Source organism: Talpa occidentalis, unplaced genomic scaffold (genome assembly GCF_014898055.3).
Source record: "Talpa occidentalis isolate TD23 unplaced genomic scaffold, MPIMG_talOcc4v2.1 talOcc4.3, whole genome shotgun sequence".
NCBI classification, from domain to species: domain Eukaryota; kingdom Metazoa; phylum Chordata; class Mammalia; order Eulipotyphla; family Talpidae; genus Talpa; species Talpa occidentalis.
In genome coordinates, this window is record NW_023603184.1 from 37,480,417 (window position 1) to 37,497,452 (window position 17,036).

Genomic DNA, 17,036 nt, shown 5'->3' on the forward strand with positions numbered 1-17,036 from the left:
TTGTGCCTGGCCTCAATAGTGTATTCAGTCCCTAATTGGGAGCAGAACTGACAGTCTAAAAGGAACATCCAGTGTTCAGCAGTGGTGGCAGAATTAGAAGAATAATTACCAACCCAGGCTCTGGCTGCCATCTCCTGCAGATCCTAAACCTGCCATCCCAATACCCTCCAACCTCTGAAACTGGACCTGAGCTGAGCCTGGGTGCTGTCTTACAGAATTTGAATTATTCAGATCCCAGTGACCTGAGGTGTCCAGTTTCAGTTGCTCAGTTCCCAAGGGCACAGATGTCCCAACCCTGTAATTAAGCTAATGAAAAGGGCAAGGGAGGAAGGGGTCTGGTGTCCTATACTTCAAAGGGCCCTTGCCCTTACCCTGCTGAGAATGTACCAGGCGCTCTCAGAGCCCAGGTCTGGGGGATGGAGGGAGGCAGTCAGGGCTGAAACAGAAGTAAGCAAAGGAGGAGAGAGAGGAAAGAGGACCATCAGAGCGAGGGGAGCAAAGAGAGATCAAGAAAGCATTACAGAGACAACAAAAGGAAACAGGCTGAGTGCAAGATAAAGTGGGGGTAGGGGTAGAGAAAAGAACAGAGGCAGAAGTTGGAAGAAGCAGGGACCTACAGGGAAGAACCAAGTGCTAGAATCCAGGAGCAAGTACAAACAGAGGCAGATAAATGTAAGGGCTCCAGTGCTCCCCAGAGGGTAGCTAAATCCAGCAGAGATCTCAGTCTTACTTCTGATTTACAGGTCTTATCTACACCATCCTTGCCAGCAGGGCCGAAGGCTGCCCTAGTTTGGGCCAAGAGGCTCACACCCTGAGATTTGCCCCACCTCCTGCTGTGGCAGAGCCATGGGTCCCTGGAGCCACCACCTCAGCCTCAGCTTCTCTGTCTCCAGCCTGGGCCTTCTGTTCCTACTCCTTCCAGGTATGAAGCTCAGCAAGCCAACTCTGGATCTCCAGGTAGTGCTGCTGTTTCCATCCTCTCTCAACCAATCTCCACATGCTCTTTATTTCTTTCTTCACTACCTGTGTTGGGAGCAAACTATCTAGGGAGTGTGGATGGGGCCATGCTGAAGAGAAGACTTGCCTGGCTCAGGTAGGAGTAATGAGGGGTCTTCCCAGAGACAGGGCTGGAAAAGTCAGGGAGAGGCCAGATCATGTAGGGCCTTCAATGCCAGTCTGAGAGTTCAGGCATTATCCAGCAGGCAGTGGGGAGCTACTGAACAGCTTTAAGCAGCTATTGGCCTGGTCAGTTCCATGTGTTTAAAAACTCGATCTATCGGGAGTGTGAAGAATGGCTAGAGAGGCTGAGTGGGAGAAGCAGGCTGCAGTAAGGAGGCTGCTGCAGCTGCTGTGGTCCACACCAGGGAGGACAAGGCTTCAGCTGGAGAAGAGATGACACATTCAAGACCTGTTTAGTAATCTGACTGATAGGATCTGGGGACTGGTTGGACTAGAGGGGAAGGGGGCAGAAGAAGGGAGAGATAATTTTGGTTTATTTATTTATTTATTTATTTATTATTTTTAATAGAGGCATGTTTTATTTATTTATTTGTTTGTTTGTTTTGTTTATACAAGCACTGGGTACAGTCAGAAGTGCAGGAGGGTGAGAGCATTCACCAGAGCCAGAGCAGGGAGCAGAGCAGGCAGAAGGACCGAAGTACACTGCTGAGGGGAGCAGCGGGCGGCAGGAGAGGTCTGTGCGCCATGTGGGACCCTTCTCCGGTGGCCCGGGAGCAGCCGGGGATTGAACCGGTGCCGCAGAGGCCGCGGGCAGCTTCGCAACCCAGCGCTCAACTGCTGCACCACCGGGGAGGCCCGGGAGAGATCATTTTGGATTTCCAGTTGAGGTCACAGGGGGATGCTGTTTGCTGCAACGGAGAATGCATAAGGAGCAGGTTTCAGAGCTCCTTCATCCCAGGAGGCAGGCTGGGGAGGAACTAGACTACAGCCAGAGGAAGAGAGCGCAGACATGGGGACATTGTGGCTGTGAGAGAGTGGAGCAGAGAATATGAGCAGAGGTGCCTGGACTAAGGTCTCAGATAGACAACCCTTCTTACTGGTCCCCCAGAATGCTTGGGAGTTGAGGGCAGGCTGGCTCACAAACTGTTCCGTGACCTCTTCGCCAACTACACAAGTGCCCTGAGACCTGTGGCAGACACAGACCAAGCTCTGAACGTGACCCTGGAGGTGACACTGTCCCAGATCATCGACATGGTATGTTGTGGTGGTTGTACACTGTGAGGTGTGTCTGTAATAACCTTGTCCAGGAATGGAGGAAAGGGTTAGAGGGAGAGGTGACTAGGATTATTCTCCAAAAAATTATTTTTTGTAAATGTTAATATTAACAACAATACTAACAATTACCAAATGATGGATACTAATTGTTAGTATCCACAACTTGCACACCTAATCCCTGCCTAGCAGAGAAGAATTTGCTAAGGTCACATGGCAAGGTCAGGCCTGGGTGGGAACTGGGCTGCATAGGCAAGTCGGGTTTGTGGGTGCTCTCCAGAGCCCTGTAGATGAGCTTGCATACACAGAGGAGAGTATGTATATTCCTGTATCTACATCTGTGCCCATTCTCTGCCCCCACTAGGATGAGCGGAACCAGGTGCTGACTCTGTACCTGTGGATCCGACAGGAATGGACAGATGCTTACCTACGATGGGATCCCGATGCCTATGGTGGCCTGGATGCCATCCGCATCCCCAGCAGTCTTGTGTGGCGGCCAGACATCGTTCTCTATAACAAGTAATGCCGGCCTGGGGAACCCCCCTTCCCTACCCCTCCCGGAGTTGCCCTAGGCTCCAGGTTTGCACTGACATCCTTCCCCTCCCATCCCGCCGACCTAATCTGGTTGCTATGCTGCCCTGGAAACTTTATGCCTGCACGCTTCTAAATTCATAGTCCCTTGACGGCATTCCCTCTTTAGACTGACCCAAACCAAACCAGGCTGACAGTCTCCTGGGAATCCATTATGTAGTCCTGGGCCAGTTCCGTATCTGGCCCAGAAGTGAGTTCTGGAAAGCATAAGTGTCTCTTTATGGCACTTCCCCCACCCTTCCAGGCTGCTTCTGAGTCTCTCAGGGTTTCCTGGGGATTACCTCCTGGGTCTACACCTCTGGAGCATTCCTTTGTGCCACCTAAACTAGTCCTCTGTTTTCTTTCCCACACAATCCCTGGCTCCTCTAAGAGTTTTGCAGATGACACCCAAGGGGCGTCTCTGTGCTGGCAAGTGCCAACTTTTGCAGAGGTCTTTTCACACTGCCCTCAGCTAGATCTGTGTCCCTTCCGGGACCTCAGGAGCAGCCCCTTCTAGGGCACCAAAGGTACAGAGGGTCCTCTCTACCCCACACTCCATGCTTCCCACTAAGCCCTAGGGTCCTGCAGTCACAGAGCCCCTGGGGTCTGTCCTGGCCTCCATGGCCCCAGGGCTCCACTGTGATCACCTCAGGGAGCTCCACCCACCTCCTACAGGGCTGACGCTCAACCACCGGCCTCAGCCAGCACCAATGTGGTCCTGCGGAACGACGGCTCAGTGCGCTGGGACGCACCCGCCATCACGCGCAGCTCCTGCCGCGTGGATGTGTCAGCCTTCCCATTTGATGCTCAGCGCTGCAGCCTGACATTTGGCTCCTGGACACATGGCGGGCATCAGCTGGACGTCCGTTCTCAAGGAGCCGCCGCCAGCCTAGCAGACTTTGTGGAGAACGTGGAGTGGCGTGTGCTGGGCATGCCTGCGCGGAGGCGCGTGCTCACCTATGGCTGCTGCTCCGAGCCCTACCCAGACGTGACCTTCACGCTGCTGCTGCGTCGCCGAGCTGCAGCCTACGTGTGCAACCTGCTGCTGCCCTGCGTGCTCATCTCACTGCTAGCACCACTCGCCTTCCACCTGCCCGCCGACTCAGGCGAGAAGGTGTCACTGGGCGTCACCGTGCTGCTGGCGCTCACCGTCTTCCAGCTGCTCCTGGCCGAGAGCATGCCGCCCGCAGAGAGTGTGCCGCTCATAGGTGAGCAGAGAGTGCTGGCAAGCTCCAGAACTTCTAAGTCCTGGAGACTGGTCCTTGCACACTTCTCCAGTGCTCAGGGGCAGGGACAAGAGGAAAGCCAGGGGCAGGACCTGGGGCAACAGACTGGGCCACACCTTAGTGTGACAGCGAGCATGTCTCATTCTGAGAAGCAGGGAAAGGAGTGGTCCCTTCCAGGGGGGACTTTCCTCTCTAGTGGGGCAGGAAGAAACAGGTCTCGGTCTTTTCTTCAGTACTTGAGGAAAGACTATCAACATCGTCACTATGGTAATAACAGGCAAAATGTACTAAATATGTGCCTGACACTCTCCAAAGCACTTGCCATTTATTAACTCAGGGAAGCATCACACAAATCTGTGAGGTAAGTTCTAATGTTATACCGGTAGTGCTGAGAATATCAGTACCTAGCCTCAGGTCATGCTGTTGCTGTTGGAGAGCAGTGGCTTTTGCCAGTTGTGTATGAGTGCAGCCTCCAACTGTGAAGAGAATGATTAGGAAGCAACTGTTGCTAAGCACCCACCTATAGGAATGCAGGACTGGAGACCATGGCCTCCTTCCTGCTTGCATCTGTTGGGCTTGGAGGTTCCTGAGAGCGTGTTCCTATTTGTGCTGAGGTGGCTGGGAAGTTCAGGCTCCCTGAGTTCTAGATTTGAGTCCGGCTCACTCTTTCTCTTGCAGGGAAGTACTACATGGCCACCATGACCATGGTCACCTTTTCCACGGCGCTCACTATTCTTATCATGAACCTGCATTACTGTGGTCCCAGTGCCCGCCCAGTGCCAGCCTGGGCCCGGGCCCTCCTGCTGGGATATCTGGCACGGGGCCTGTGTGTACGGGAACGCGGGGAACCCTGTGGGTGGTCTAGGCCACATGAGCCACCCCCCAACCTCCAGCCTTCTGAGGCAGGGACTGGTCCCCCAGCAAGCCCTTGCCATGACCCTCAGTGTCTGTGCCATCAGGAAGCTCTACTCCATCACGTAGCCACCATTGCCAGTACCTTCCACAGCCACCGGGCAGCGCAGCGCCGCCATGAGGACTGGAAGCGCCTGGCCCGTGTGATGGACCGCTTTTTCCTGGGCATCTTCTTCTCCATGGCCCTAGTCATGAGCCTCCTGGTGCTAGTGCAGGCCCTTTGAGTCCCAGGGGTCTGCTGAAGCCACAGCACCTCCAGACAGGGATGGAAAGGTCAGGTAGTTGTTGGCCCTCAGCTAGGCCACCCATTTCTCCCCACTGTACCTAAGAGCTAGAGCCACCTTCTGTTCAGGATCAGTGCTGGCTGCTGACTTCACAACCCACAAGGGGATACTTGCTGTCTATGTACCCTAACTTCTAAGGCAAATCTGAAGCTTGCCACTCCCTTAATCCCTAAAGGGGAAGAATGCTCATAAGGGTCAAGATCAAAGCCCTGGAGGTAGACGTGAACTTGAATGCTAAGTGTTAGAGCTTGCCGTGGAGAGAGACCTGCTGCATTTCAGTCTTCTCGTCTTTCCTCAGAGGCTGCTATTACAGGCACTTGGTCTTGCCTGTCCCCTAGGGGCTCAAAGAAGGGGATTCATGGTCTAGTTTCCAGAGTTCCACAGAGATTTGGCCCAACTCAGTAAAATCCCAACTCAATAAAGTGTGTGATTAGCACCTCTTTGGTGTCCTGTCTTACCCTTGGTGCCCATGGTGGTGGAAATTGGGGATTCATGTGTCTCCCTCGAGACAGTAGCCTTAGGACTCATGGATCAGAACAGAATTACATGTCCACTGACGAGAAAATGACTGAGATTCAATGAAGACCTTACCAGAGGTCCTGATGCCCTCTCTGCATCTCACCTGCCCCCTACGCTCCGGAGTTAGGCCAGGTCCACCCCATTCCCACAGTGACATTTGGAGAGCTTGTATGAGTCCAAGGCAGGGGCAGTGCAGGGACTACCATTCACACTGTATTCATCCCTTTCTGACTGTTGCGCGTTTCCCAGCATACCTGTGTGCCTCAAATCCAGTCCCAGCCCTCAGCAAGCGCACAGTCTGATGTGGCAAACAAACACGGACACATGAAATAGAGAGGCACCCAGAGGCCTGTGGGAGCAAGTGGTGGCCCCAAATCCAGCAGGTGGGAGAGGTCAGAGAAGGCCTCCCAGAGCAGTGAATAGGAGCTTTCTAGGTACACATGTGAGGCATTTGAGCAACACCAGCAAGCACTTGGCCATTACTTTCCTTGCCAACCCCGTTCCCCACCTGTACAAACACACACGCACTAGTCTAAGTGTCTTCGATCTTGTAAGCCAATTGCTACTATCCTGGAGTTCCCCACCTCTGTTCAGCGTCTCACTCCCAGAGCCCTGGTTAAGGCTCAGTTCCCAAATCCTCTTCTCTTTCTCCACCAGCAGACCTGGCAGCTACCAGAGAGAGACCCAGAGTTCCCTGCAGATGAAGCTGGCATGGACTTGAGCTACCCTTAGAGCACGCACGGTGGGCATCCTCATGCCAAGCAGAGGTGGCAGGCAGGCTGTTCCATCTGATGGATCAGAGGAGGCCTGGATGCCTTGGAAAGGCCTCTCCTATAAGGAGCCACAGCAGCAGTAGAAGGAACCAGAATGCAGAAAGGGGGCCCTGGCCCATGGCTGCAGGGAAAAGAGAGGCAGAGAGAGAGGTTTAGAGGCAATGTGATGTCCATGAAGAAACAAGAAGACGAGAAATTAGCAGAGTGAGCTGGCAAAAGTGATAGAAGAAAATTGCAACAGGAGACAGAGATGAAGGGCAAGAATTAGGGGGAAGGTGGACAGAGATGAGGAGACCAAGGAGAGCCCAGTTCCCTTCCAGGGGGCACTAGGTCCCTCCCCCTGCCTCCTACTGACACAGATGAGATATTGCAGAAGGGGGATGAAGTGGAGGAACTGAGTGGATCTAGTGATGCTCCTCTTTACGCACCTGCCCAAGCTTTGGTAGGTGAGGTGCTGATGGGCCAGAGAGGGAGATTATAAACTTTTCTAGTGCTTGAAATATTTCAGAACTCTAACCACATTGGAGGATGGAGACCTGGCTTCTGGTCACCTTGGACAAGTCACTGTCTCTGGGTCTCGCTTTTCTATAAAATGAGGTTTCATAAAATGAGATTCTGCTTCCTTCCAATAGATGACTATGCAGTAAGGAGAAAATAAGATGGTATTTGGGGAATGGAGGGAGCCAATCTCACAGTGTTGGTTACCAAGAGTTTGGCTGTGTGGCTTGTTGCTTTACCTCTCTGCCTTAGTTCCCTCATCTGCAGAACAGGGGTGACGACCACCACTACTGGGTTGTGGGTAGGATGCATAGTACAGTGTGCCTAGACTCTGAGTGGTGCTACCCCACAGAGCATAGCAGGAACAAAAAGTGGAAACTGGGACTTAATCCCACCACTGTTCCTGGAGCCCTGAGGAAGAAGCGGGTACTCACGGGAAGGGTGGCTATAGTTCTTTCTCTGGGGATGGCCTGTTTGAGATGGTTCCCCTGGCAAGACCAGTTCCCACCTACAGAAGTGGGGGCCCTGGTGCAGCATTGTTCAATGGAAGAGGAGAGTCACAGCTGAAAAGGACCGGAAATCATCTAGTCCAATATGCTTATTAGACACAGGTCTAATAACAGAAACTGAGTCACAGAGAAAGTTAGGACAGAGCCTGCACCGGAAGGTCTCTGGCCACCGCCTAAGGGAGTCCTCAGTGGTTGTAAGAGAAGGCCTAAGGGAGGGTTTGATAGGCCTTGCCCTTCCTTCTGTCTCCTGCATGCAACCTGAATCATTCTGGGGCCTGATCAGCATCTTCCTTTGAAGCAGTCTAGGGGGCAGGGGTGTCAGCTCACCCTGAAAACTGCCCCCCACACATAGACATCTTCTGGGAGAGGTGAGCAAACTCTTACCTCTTGGTCCCCCAGAACTGTCTAAGAGCGTTTACTTGTTTTGACTAAAAGGGGGTTGTTTTCTTTGTAAGAGGATACCCAGGCAAGGAGCCCAATCCAGGGCAGCTTGCTCATCCCCAAACTGGGCCCAACCAATGTCTGCAGCCCTTACCTGAGTTATCCAGGTGGCAGGGCCCAGACTTGCACTTCTTGTCTGCAGGGATGAAAGAGTAAAGAGTCAAAGGCTCCCAATATGGGAAAGGATGTCAAGTTCAATGGTCCATCTCTGACTTCTTCTAGCAAAACCCAGGGCACTTCCCCCAGTGCCACTTCCTTAGTGGGACATTGCTAGCCCAGGCTTGACTGAAATTGAAGCAGTGAGCCAGCCCTGAAAGCCACAGTCTGTTCTGGGTTATTCCTCCTGCTCTCTTGGCCTATTACTTTGCCTCCCTGACTCACCTACCTTTCCCTGGCCATGCCTTGTCCCAGTCAAGGGGGGCTCTTTTGTGTCCTTTGCAGGTCTTCCTCAACTTCTGTCAACACGTGCAGACTCATGATGCTGTCTGAGGTGAGAACTAGAGTCACACAGAACTTTCTCCCATTTTAGAAATGGCCCACGCTTCCAATGAACAGCTTGCCTCTAACTATGAAAATGGGTCTCATGAGCCCCTGGAATCACTCAGCCAGATCCAGGAACCCGCAATCCCCTGTGAGATTAAGAACCTAAACCTGGGGCCTCCCTGGTGGCGCAGCAGTTGGGCGCTGGGTTGCGAAGCTGCCCGCAGCTTCTGCAACACCAGTTCGATCCCCGGCCACTGGGCGAGGGTCCCAAATGGCGCGCAGACCTCTCCTGCCGCCCACTGCTCCCCTCAGCAGTGTACTTCGGTCCTTCTGCTTGCTCTGCTCCCTGCTCTGGCTCTAGTGAGTTCTCTCACCCTCCTGTGCTTCTGACTGTACCCAATGCTTGTATAAATAAATAAAATAAAATCTTTTTTAAAAAAAAAAATCTTTAAAAAAAAAAAAAAAAGAACCTAAGCCTGTCTTCATGCTTCTCTGGTCATCCCAGGTAAGATGGAAGGAAGACTTCCTAAGACCTGCCTTGGCCTGAAGTGTATGTAGGACACAGCACCCAACTGCTGCTTCACTGCCCCCTGCATCCCCGCACACCTAACAGCACCAGGATTCCTGTTCAGTGGAACACATGCTCCTCTCAGAAACTGGGATTGGGGCTCTTATCACTTCTGTTAATACTATGGCTAGAAATTGATCTACTTCCAGCTTCCAGATGGGCGAAAAGCTTGACCAGGTCAAAATACTGACCAGGTATTTTATAATACAGTTAAACCATATTTTATTCAACCATTTCCTTCTTAGTGGACACGTAGGTTTCTTTCTTCATTTTTATATTACACAAAATATTGCAATGAACATCCAAATATATAAGTCCTTGTCTCATAGTTTTATAGGAAAGCTATCAAAAAGTGGGGACAAATTGCCTGCCCTGGTCAGGAATCCCTCTTTGGCCTCCCAGCAAGCAAGTGACCAACTCTGTTGTAGACACCACCCGGGACAGGAAGAATGCTGCCTCAGGCTGTGTCTCCCCGTAGATGGAGAGTGTGGAGGTGCAGAGGGTCAGGACTGCCTCCTCCTCACTGCTTGCTTGTTTCTTAATAGCTAGGTATGTATCCTCTGGAAACAGCCTGGGGAAGTCCACCTCCACACAGGGGCTGCTGCCCGGCGCGCCATGCTCACCTTTGATGTACTCACAGTTGTAGGTGCTGCGCTTGCCCAGGGCCCGGAGGTAGATGCGGGCAGGGCCCTGGACAGGTCTACTGGCATTGATCACCTGGAAGGTCTCGAAGGGGGGGATCAGCACCTCCTCCTCACCAGGGAAGAAGGAGTAGCCCTTGATAGGGGCCCCGAGGCAGGTCCAGATGCCAAAGAAAGTGTCCTTACCAAAATGCTGAGCTGCAACATTCTGCAGGGAGGCAGAGGCAAAGCCCCCCAGTCTGACAGTGGCCCCAGGCCCTGCCGGCCGGAAGCGCAGGCCATGTACCCCTCGGAACACCTGGTGGCACCGGGGCAGACGCTGGCCTTTGCCTAGTACTTGCAGGGCCTCAGTCAGCAGGAAATGGAGTGTCTTGAAGGGGAAGTGGTTGAGGTAGTGGGCCCGGGAGCGGCCTGCCTCTCGCACGGCTGCATTGAATTCCTTGTGCAGGGGGCTGTTGGAGGTGTAGGCCAGGAGAGCCACCCCATGCTCATCACGAAAGCCAGGGGGTCTCAGGGGTAGGCGGGTAGGGCTGAGGCCCCACTCTGGCCCCCAAGCCTGGCGCTCCTGCCACTGACTGCTGGCCAGTGCCCAGCCGTCTGCATACACTTTATTGGCCTGGAACTCTGTGAGGTTGAGAGCTGGGAGGGCAGCCATCATGGCCTCTGCACAGCCAGCATATTGGTCATCAAAAGAGGCTGGGGCCATGTCCAGGGGCATTTCTTGAGAGAAGAGGTCTCGTCCAGTGATGGAGTGACCGTGAACCTGAGGAAGAGGGAGAAGCTAGGACTGAGAGGATGGACCCTGGGATAATAGGGGCTTATCATGCAGCTTTCCCCTCCACTAGGCTGAGAAAGATGCTAAGGGATCCAAAAATACCTAGAGGGAAAAGGGATTGGGAACTGGTAGCTGCAAACTCCACAGGACTTGAGTCTGGAGCTATCCCCTCAGGCTGCATGATCCCCAAGGGAAATGCCAGGCATTGTCCTCTCCCTCTGCTTCTCTTTCCATTGTTCACAAGCCAACAGCTTAGCTCCCTGCTAGCATGGGGATAGTGGAGGATGACCATACCTGTGGTGCTTCCATGAGGCCCATGGACACAAGTGACAGAAATACCATGGCAGGAGTCTGCATGTTGGAGGTGACCCTGGGCAAGTTATTGTTTCTCTTTGGGTCTCAGTTTCCTCATCTGGAAAATGGGAATGTTAATCTGTACAGCTTCATAAATATCACTTGACACCTAGTCTGTGCCATACCTAGTGCTTGACACAGAGTCACAACATGGAAAATGGAGGTACAGAAGAGAAAGAACCCATCTTGCTGAAGAAATATGGGAGCCTTCCTGGAGGAGGTGACATGTGAACAGTGTCTTACAGAATGAATAGGAGAACAAGGCTGCAACCAAAGAAGACAGGGAAAGAAAAGACTGGGGTTTGATTAAGAAAGAAGTTTTGGGCAGCAGGAAAGGAAAAGTAAGCACTCTCAGGATGTGAAAAGTAGAAGATATTTTGTCAAGCATGCCAAGCTTGCATATGGGACTATTGACAAAACTGGACCAATTGTGAAGGATCATGACTGCCATGGTGGGGCCTCTGGGCTTCACCTCATGGGTCACCTGGTGGGATCACAGAACTCAGGAGTAGGCTTAGCGCAGGACTTGAAGCTGCAGAGGTCCTCCCCTTTTCCTGCAGTTCCTGGTACATGCTGAGTCCTCTTCCCCTCAGCCCTCAACCGCCTGAGGGCCATGGACAGCTATAAATCCCCTGCACCTTTGGCCTGCACCCCAGCTCCTGTATGCATAAATAAATAAATATTTTTTAAAAAGATTTATTTACTTATTTATGCAAAGAACTGGGGTGTGGGCCAGAAATGGGAGTGGTGAGCGGATTCATCAGAGACAGAGTGGGGAGCAAAACAGGAGAACTGACCGAAATACACTGCTGAGGGGAGCAGCGGGCGAGACAGGAGAGGTCTGCTGCACCATGTGGGTCAGTTCCCTGGCTGGGGATTGAACTCATGCTGTAGTGGCTGCTGATAGCTTGATAGCACTGAGATCTTAACCCCTGAGCCACCAGGGAGGCCCAATATCATAAAATTTTAATTTTCTAATAGGTAATCCATGTTCATTTTTCAAAATGTAATCTAAAAGGCATGCAGTAAAGTGTCTCAGTCACTCCCCATGTCCAACCTCTCCAGAGATAACCAATATTCCCATTTTCTGTGTATCCTTCTAGAGATACTCTAGCACATAAAAGACTATTCAGTTATTTCTGTTTTCCTTTTAGTACACAAATGGTAATACAGCCAGTGGGCCTTTATCTTTGCGAATCTGATAAAACCCGAAGTCTACTCAGTAAATGGATATATGCACCTTCACACAAATAAGACATATACTTCAGGTGGCTATGCCTGTCCCCCACCTCCCCCCACCCCATCTCACTAAGGTTAGCATCACTGCTCCTAGTCCCCTCTGGTTCTTGGAGATACTGCTCCCCAATTCCAGAATGGAATGCTAACGGGCAGTGTATGTGGCAGCAAGAAAATGCTCTTGTCTGCGAACTCTTGGAACCCATTAAAGAAGCCTGAGCTTCTAAAATAGAACCTCTCTTTCTTGTGGAGAAAGCTGTCCATGTGTTCAGGTGGGGTTTTCCCTACCCTGTGCACCCCTATTGACACTCAGTAAAAGGGAGTGTGCCAGACACGGTTGATTCCCCAAACAGTATTCCCTCAGACCACTTTCAAGTTCACACACAGGTGCAATGGGTGCTAATGGAGCCCCAACTCTGCTGTTCACATTTCTGTCTGAGGCTTTCTCCATCACCCTGGGTGCTTGCTAATGGTAGCCCAAAAGTGCAGGGAATTTAATAACCTTAGGGACAACCCTCAACCAATGATGGATGGAAGTTAGAGGTTCCACAGTGGGACTAAGCCCCAGGTTGTCTCAATGGTCACAGTGTGCTCATTAACACACTTTTTATTGGCTTTTCTGCCTTCTTTGTCTCACACTGCCACTCACCCCTTTACTAGGACATCCTGGGATCATATTACAAAGAAGTTCACTACACCCTTGTCTCTGGGTCTGCTTTGGGAGAACCCAAAACAAAAAAGAGGGTCTTTTTCTTGGATCACAAGCCATGCAAAAGTGGCCCAGACTATTCCTTCAACTTGGACCCCAGAATGAGCATGTAAAGAGCTCACCTTAGCCCCAACAATAGCAAGACTAGCTGAGCCAAAGTGGCAGCCTAAAACAGAGCTGCCCAGCCATGCCCTCTTAGATGAGCCAATCTGCTGTCAACCTGAAGACCCATCAGCATGAGAATAAACACTCACATGCCTCTAAGCATGAAATGGTCATGCAGTGAAAACTCTCCACTGTCCTGTTTCTGTCCCCATCTTTGCTCTGCAGGGACAAGTTAGTAAAAGAAATCAGAGACTTGGGATAGGGAAGAACTGTGAAATCAGACTGAGGACAATGAATCACTTGGGCTGATTAAGGTAATGGCAGTGAGGATGGACTCTGAGTTAGAATTTACTAGACTGTGGGCCTCCCTGGTGGCACAAGGGGTTAAGCACAGCACTATGAAGCTATCCTCAGCCTCTGCAGCATGAGTTTGATCCCTGGCCAGGAGCTACCCACATGGCACAACAGACCTCTCCTGACTTGCCCGCTGCTCCCCCCAGCAGTGTGTTTCAGGCAATCTGCCTGTTCTGTTCCCTGCTCTGTCTTTGGTGAATCCTCTCACCCTCCTTCACCTCTGGCCTGTACCCCAGTTCTTGTAGCATAAATAAATAAATAAATCAGTAAAAAAAAAGAATTTTCTAGACTGATGGGATATTGAAGGTGAGAGAGGGAAAAATCAAGGATTAGCCTCATGTTTCCACGTTGTGAGCTGGATACACAGAGCAGAGTGACTTTAAGCACTCATCTTGCTCATCACAGAGATGTTCAATAAACAATATATCGAATGAATGATGAGATCTGGAGGGGAGATATGAGTTCAGTTTGGTATACGTAGACTCTCCAGGGGCATCAGATGTCTGAGAGGAAACAGAATGGAGAATAAGATGAGACATTTGAGAGTCGTGGTTATACTGTAGAGGGAGGGAAGACATGGGATCCCCAGAGAAAGATGCAAAGGCTGAGAAGCAGAGAGAGCTGCTTGGAGAATGAAGCCAAAGCACGGGTGCACTGAGACATCTTCTTGGGTTTTTTATTTATTTATTTTTTAAGATTTATTTATTTATACAAGCACTGGGTACAGTCAGAAGCGCGGGAGGGTGAGAGAATTCACCAGAGCCAGAGTAGGGAGCAGAGCAGGCAGAAGGACCGCAGTACGCTGCTGAGGGGAGCAGCGGGCGGCAGGAGAGGTCTGCGCGCCATGCGGGACCCTCCTCGGGTGGCTGAGGAGCAGCCAGGGATCGAACCGGCGCTGCAGAGGCTGCAGGCAGCTTTGCAACCCAGCGCTCAACCACTGCGCCACCGGGGAGGCCCCATCTTCTTGGGTGTTTAAAGGCTTTTCATTTCCAGCCCTTGCATCTCCTGAGTTATGCTAGAATGTTTGTGCTAAATTCCTCTTTAGGTTCGATCTAGCTCAGGGAGTTTCCTGTTAACTTACCATCAGAATCATCTCATCTAATATACCATCCTTATTATTCACCCACTTACCCAAAATGGCCACTTGGGTATCCATTCATTCAGTCATTCATCAAACATTGTTAGTTGCCAACTAATGTGGATCCATCCTAGATGCACCTTCCCTTTCCCTCACCCCCACATCCCCTGTCATGGCTCATGCCCTGGTCTTACTGGTCCCTGCCTCTTCTGTCATCCCTGCTAATCAACCATCTTTGGAGTGGGGACATCAATGTTTCTAATGCTAAGTTCCTTACCTACTTAAAACCCCTCTGTGCCAAACTGACTGGAAAAAAAAATCTCAAAGTACAGAGTGAAAATGCAGAAGTGAAAATTATGAAGGAAGAGATAAAAACAAAATAAGGGGGATAAAGTAAAAACACAAAACAAAATAAAATTTCCCTCCAAACCCTCAGTTCAGGGGCCAACCTGCTCAGGGTGGCATTTGAGGTCCTCTGTGACCTAGCCCTCCACCCGCACTGGCTGCTACTGTCAGAATAAAGTTCCAGATGACACCGCCCTGGGAGTCTTCTCTCTGTGTGCCTTTGCACACTTTGCTGTCTGCTGGGGATGGCTTCCTGCTACCTACTCCTCAAGGCTTAGCTCAGAGGTTACTTCCTCCAGGAAGTCCTCTGGGCTCCTACTCTGTGCTTTCTTCTGTCACTGTTCTAATTACACTGTGCTGCCATTAGATGTCTGTCTCTCCCCCACAACCCCACCTGGGGGTTCATTGAAGGTGGGAACTATTCATCAGTTCTGTGTCCCCAGAGGTCAGCATAAAGCCTAGAGGTGAGGCTTCCTGAAATGTTTGCTGAGAGTCTGAGGGATTTCCCAGGTGCAGGCAACAATGGGGATCATTGTAAGCACGTGACTTGATGACTCTGGTGGCCAGTACTGGGGTAAATGTAGGGGGTGCGAGCAGAGTGACAGGAGGGTGTGGTTGTTGAAGTGGAGGCAACTGGGTAACTCCTTTTCAGAACCGAAGGGAGCTGCCCTTCTCTGTCCTTCCTCTCATGCTGCTCAGGACACTTCTCTTGTCAGTTTTTCCTTATCCAGGCCCTCATTGAACATTCCTTCTGGGAATGTGATCCAGAAATCCCCAATTTTCCCAATGGCCCCAAACTTCCCTGATTTTCCCAAGCCTCCTTAAGTAGGGAGGCTTGGGAGCCTCCCTATCAAAGGTGTTATGATCTAAGTTTGTCCCCCTCCCCACACCCACCCCTAGCTCACATGTTGAAATCTGAATGCCCAATGTGATATTAGAAGGTGAGGCCATTGGGATGTGATTAGTTCATGAAAGTGCAGCCCCACAGAGCTCCTTAGCGTCCTCCGCTGTGTGAAGACACAGAAGGTACTAGCAGTGAATTAGGAAAGGAATCCTGACCCAATCATGCTGGCACCCTGACCTTGAACTTCCAAGCTCCAGAACTGTGAAAAATAAATGTTTGTTGTTAATAAGTTACCCAATCTGGATTTTTTGTTATAGTAGCCTACAAGGACTAAGATAAGAGGTTCCCTGAAACTTTTCTTAATGATTCCTAAAACCCCACCACAACCACCCTAAATTTCCCCTGAAAAAAACCAAAAGCCTCTTTCCCTGACTGGCACCCAGATGGTGTATTCCTTACCTAGGCCTTCTCCAGAGTGGGGACGCCGGTGCTGGTCTCCTGTGATGGCCACTGGGGGAGGGAGAGGGCATGCTTCTCCTTTATACTGTCAACCCCCCTCTCCCCACCCCCTCCTCCACTGGACTTCCCCCACAGCAGCTGCTCAGAAATGTGACACTCCCCCAGCTATTTCTGGATGTCTCCTTAAGGCTCAGAAACACTAGCTTATGCCCAGTCTGCCCTGGGCCAGTGCTCCCCCATATAAGAGGGACTCCCTGAAGCAGAGAAGGTGGGAGTAAGGCATGGAGGATCTAGGCTGGAACACTGCCTCTCTAGTGGCTTGGATCCTGCAACTCAGCACCCCTGGCCTCAAAGAGTTTCTCCTTACGTTTTTTTTTTTTTTTTTTTTTTTTCATGTGAGCATGGTATGAGGAGAAATTCCCACATTAAGAAGACTGAGTTCTGGGTCCCTGCTACATTGATTTGCTGTGTGATCTTTCTGCCTCACTCAGGGGCTCTGCTCAATGACTAGATTTAACTACCTCTCTTGGGGGGCTTTCTGGAGGTTCCAAGTTTTGGGATGGAAGAAATAATCTTCCAAGCCAGAAGGCAGAGGACAAACTCATGGTATCGGGGATTGTCCCTGCAGGTCTAGCTGCCCTCGAACAATATCTTCTGTTCCAGCAACTGTAAATTCTCATGTCTTTCCAGTGAGAGGCAGGAAATGTAGACAAGATGCTACCTGCTGCTTTTCACAATGATGGCAAGCAGTGGGTGACTCTTGATTTTCTAATCTAGGCTCTGGGGGTGATCAATCTTTTTTTTTTTAAAAAAAGATTTATTTATTTATGCATACAAGAGCTGGGGTACACGCCAAAGAGCAGGGGCGGGGCGGGGGTGTGTGTGTGAGAGGATTCACCAGAGACAGAGTGGGGAACAGAACAGGCAGACTGACGAAATACAATGCTGAGGGGAGCAGCGGGCACCACAGGAGAGGTCTGCTGCGCCATGTGGGTTGCTCCTGCGGACAGCTTCATAGTGTGGTGCTTAACCCCTGTGCCACCAGGAAGGCCTTGGGGTGATCAGTCTTATTGGAAGGGGGCACCAGAACTTGTCTTGAAGCTGATTGGCATTCTGGATTT

General features: G+C 51.1%; 2 protein-coding genes across 4 annotated transcripts; one reads left to right on the forward strand and one right to left on the reverse strand.

Moving 5' to 3' along the window:
- Positions 1 to 1,832: 1,832 nt before the first annotated feature.
- Positions 1,833 to 15,949, reverse strand: ART1 (ADP-ribosyltransferase 1). Of its 3 annotated transcripts, XM_037522865.2 has the most exons (5): positions 15,916 to 15,949; positions 10,726 to 10,843; positions 9,639 to 10,419; positions 8,059 to 8,100; positions 1,833 to 1,868 (listed from the first exon to the last, which is right to left on the reverse strand). In XM_037522865.2, exons 2-5 carry the CDS (start codon positions 10,786 to 10,788, stop codon positions 1,849 to 1,851), a joined length of 906 nt encoding a protein of 301 aa, XP_037378762.1. In that variant the 5' UTR covers positions 10,789 to 10,843; positions 15,916 to 15,949; the 3' UTR covers positions 1,833 to 1,848. The 3 variants fall into 3 exon arrangements, with proteins under 3 accessions (XP_037378762.1, XP_037378761.1, XP_037378759.1); XM_037522864.2 differs by lacking the exon at positions 1,833 to 1,868 and having other exon boundaries at positions 7,894 to 8,100; XM_037522862.2 differs by lacking the exons at positions 1,833 to 1,868; positions 8,059 to 8,100 and having other exon boundaries at positions 9,322 to 10,419.
- On the forward strand, positions 1,944 to 5,677 carry CHRNA10 (cholinergic receptor nicotinic alpha 10 subunit). The gene is made up of 4 exons (XM_037521271.2): positions 1,944 to 2,214; positions 2,597 to 2,751; positions 3,478 to 4,010; positions 4,707 to 5,677. The coding sequence occupies exons 1-4, from the start codon at positions 2,212 to 2,214 to the stop codon at positions 5,162 to 5,164; spliced, it is 1,149 nt and encodes a 382-aa protein (XP_037377168.2). The 5' UTR covers positions 1,944 to 2,211; the 3' UTR covers positions 5,165 to 5,677.
- Positions 15,950 to 17,036: the final 1,087 nt, after the last annotated feature.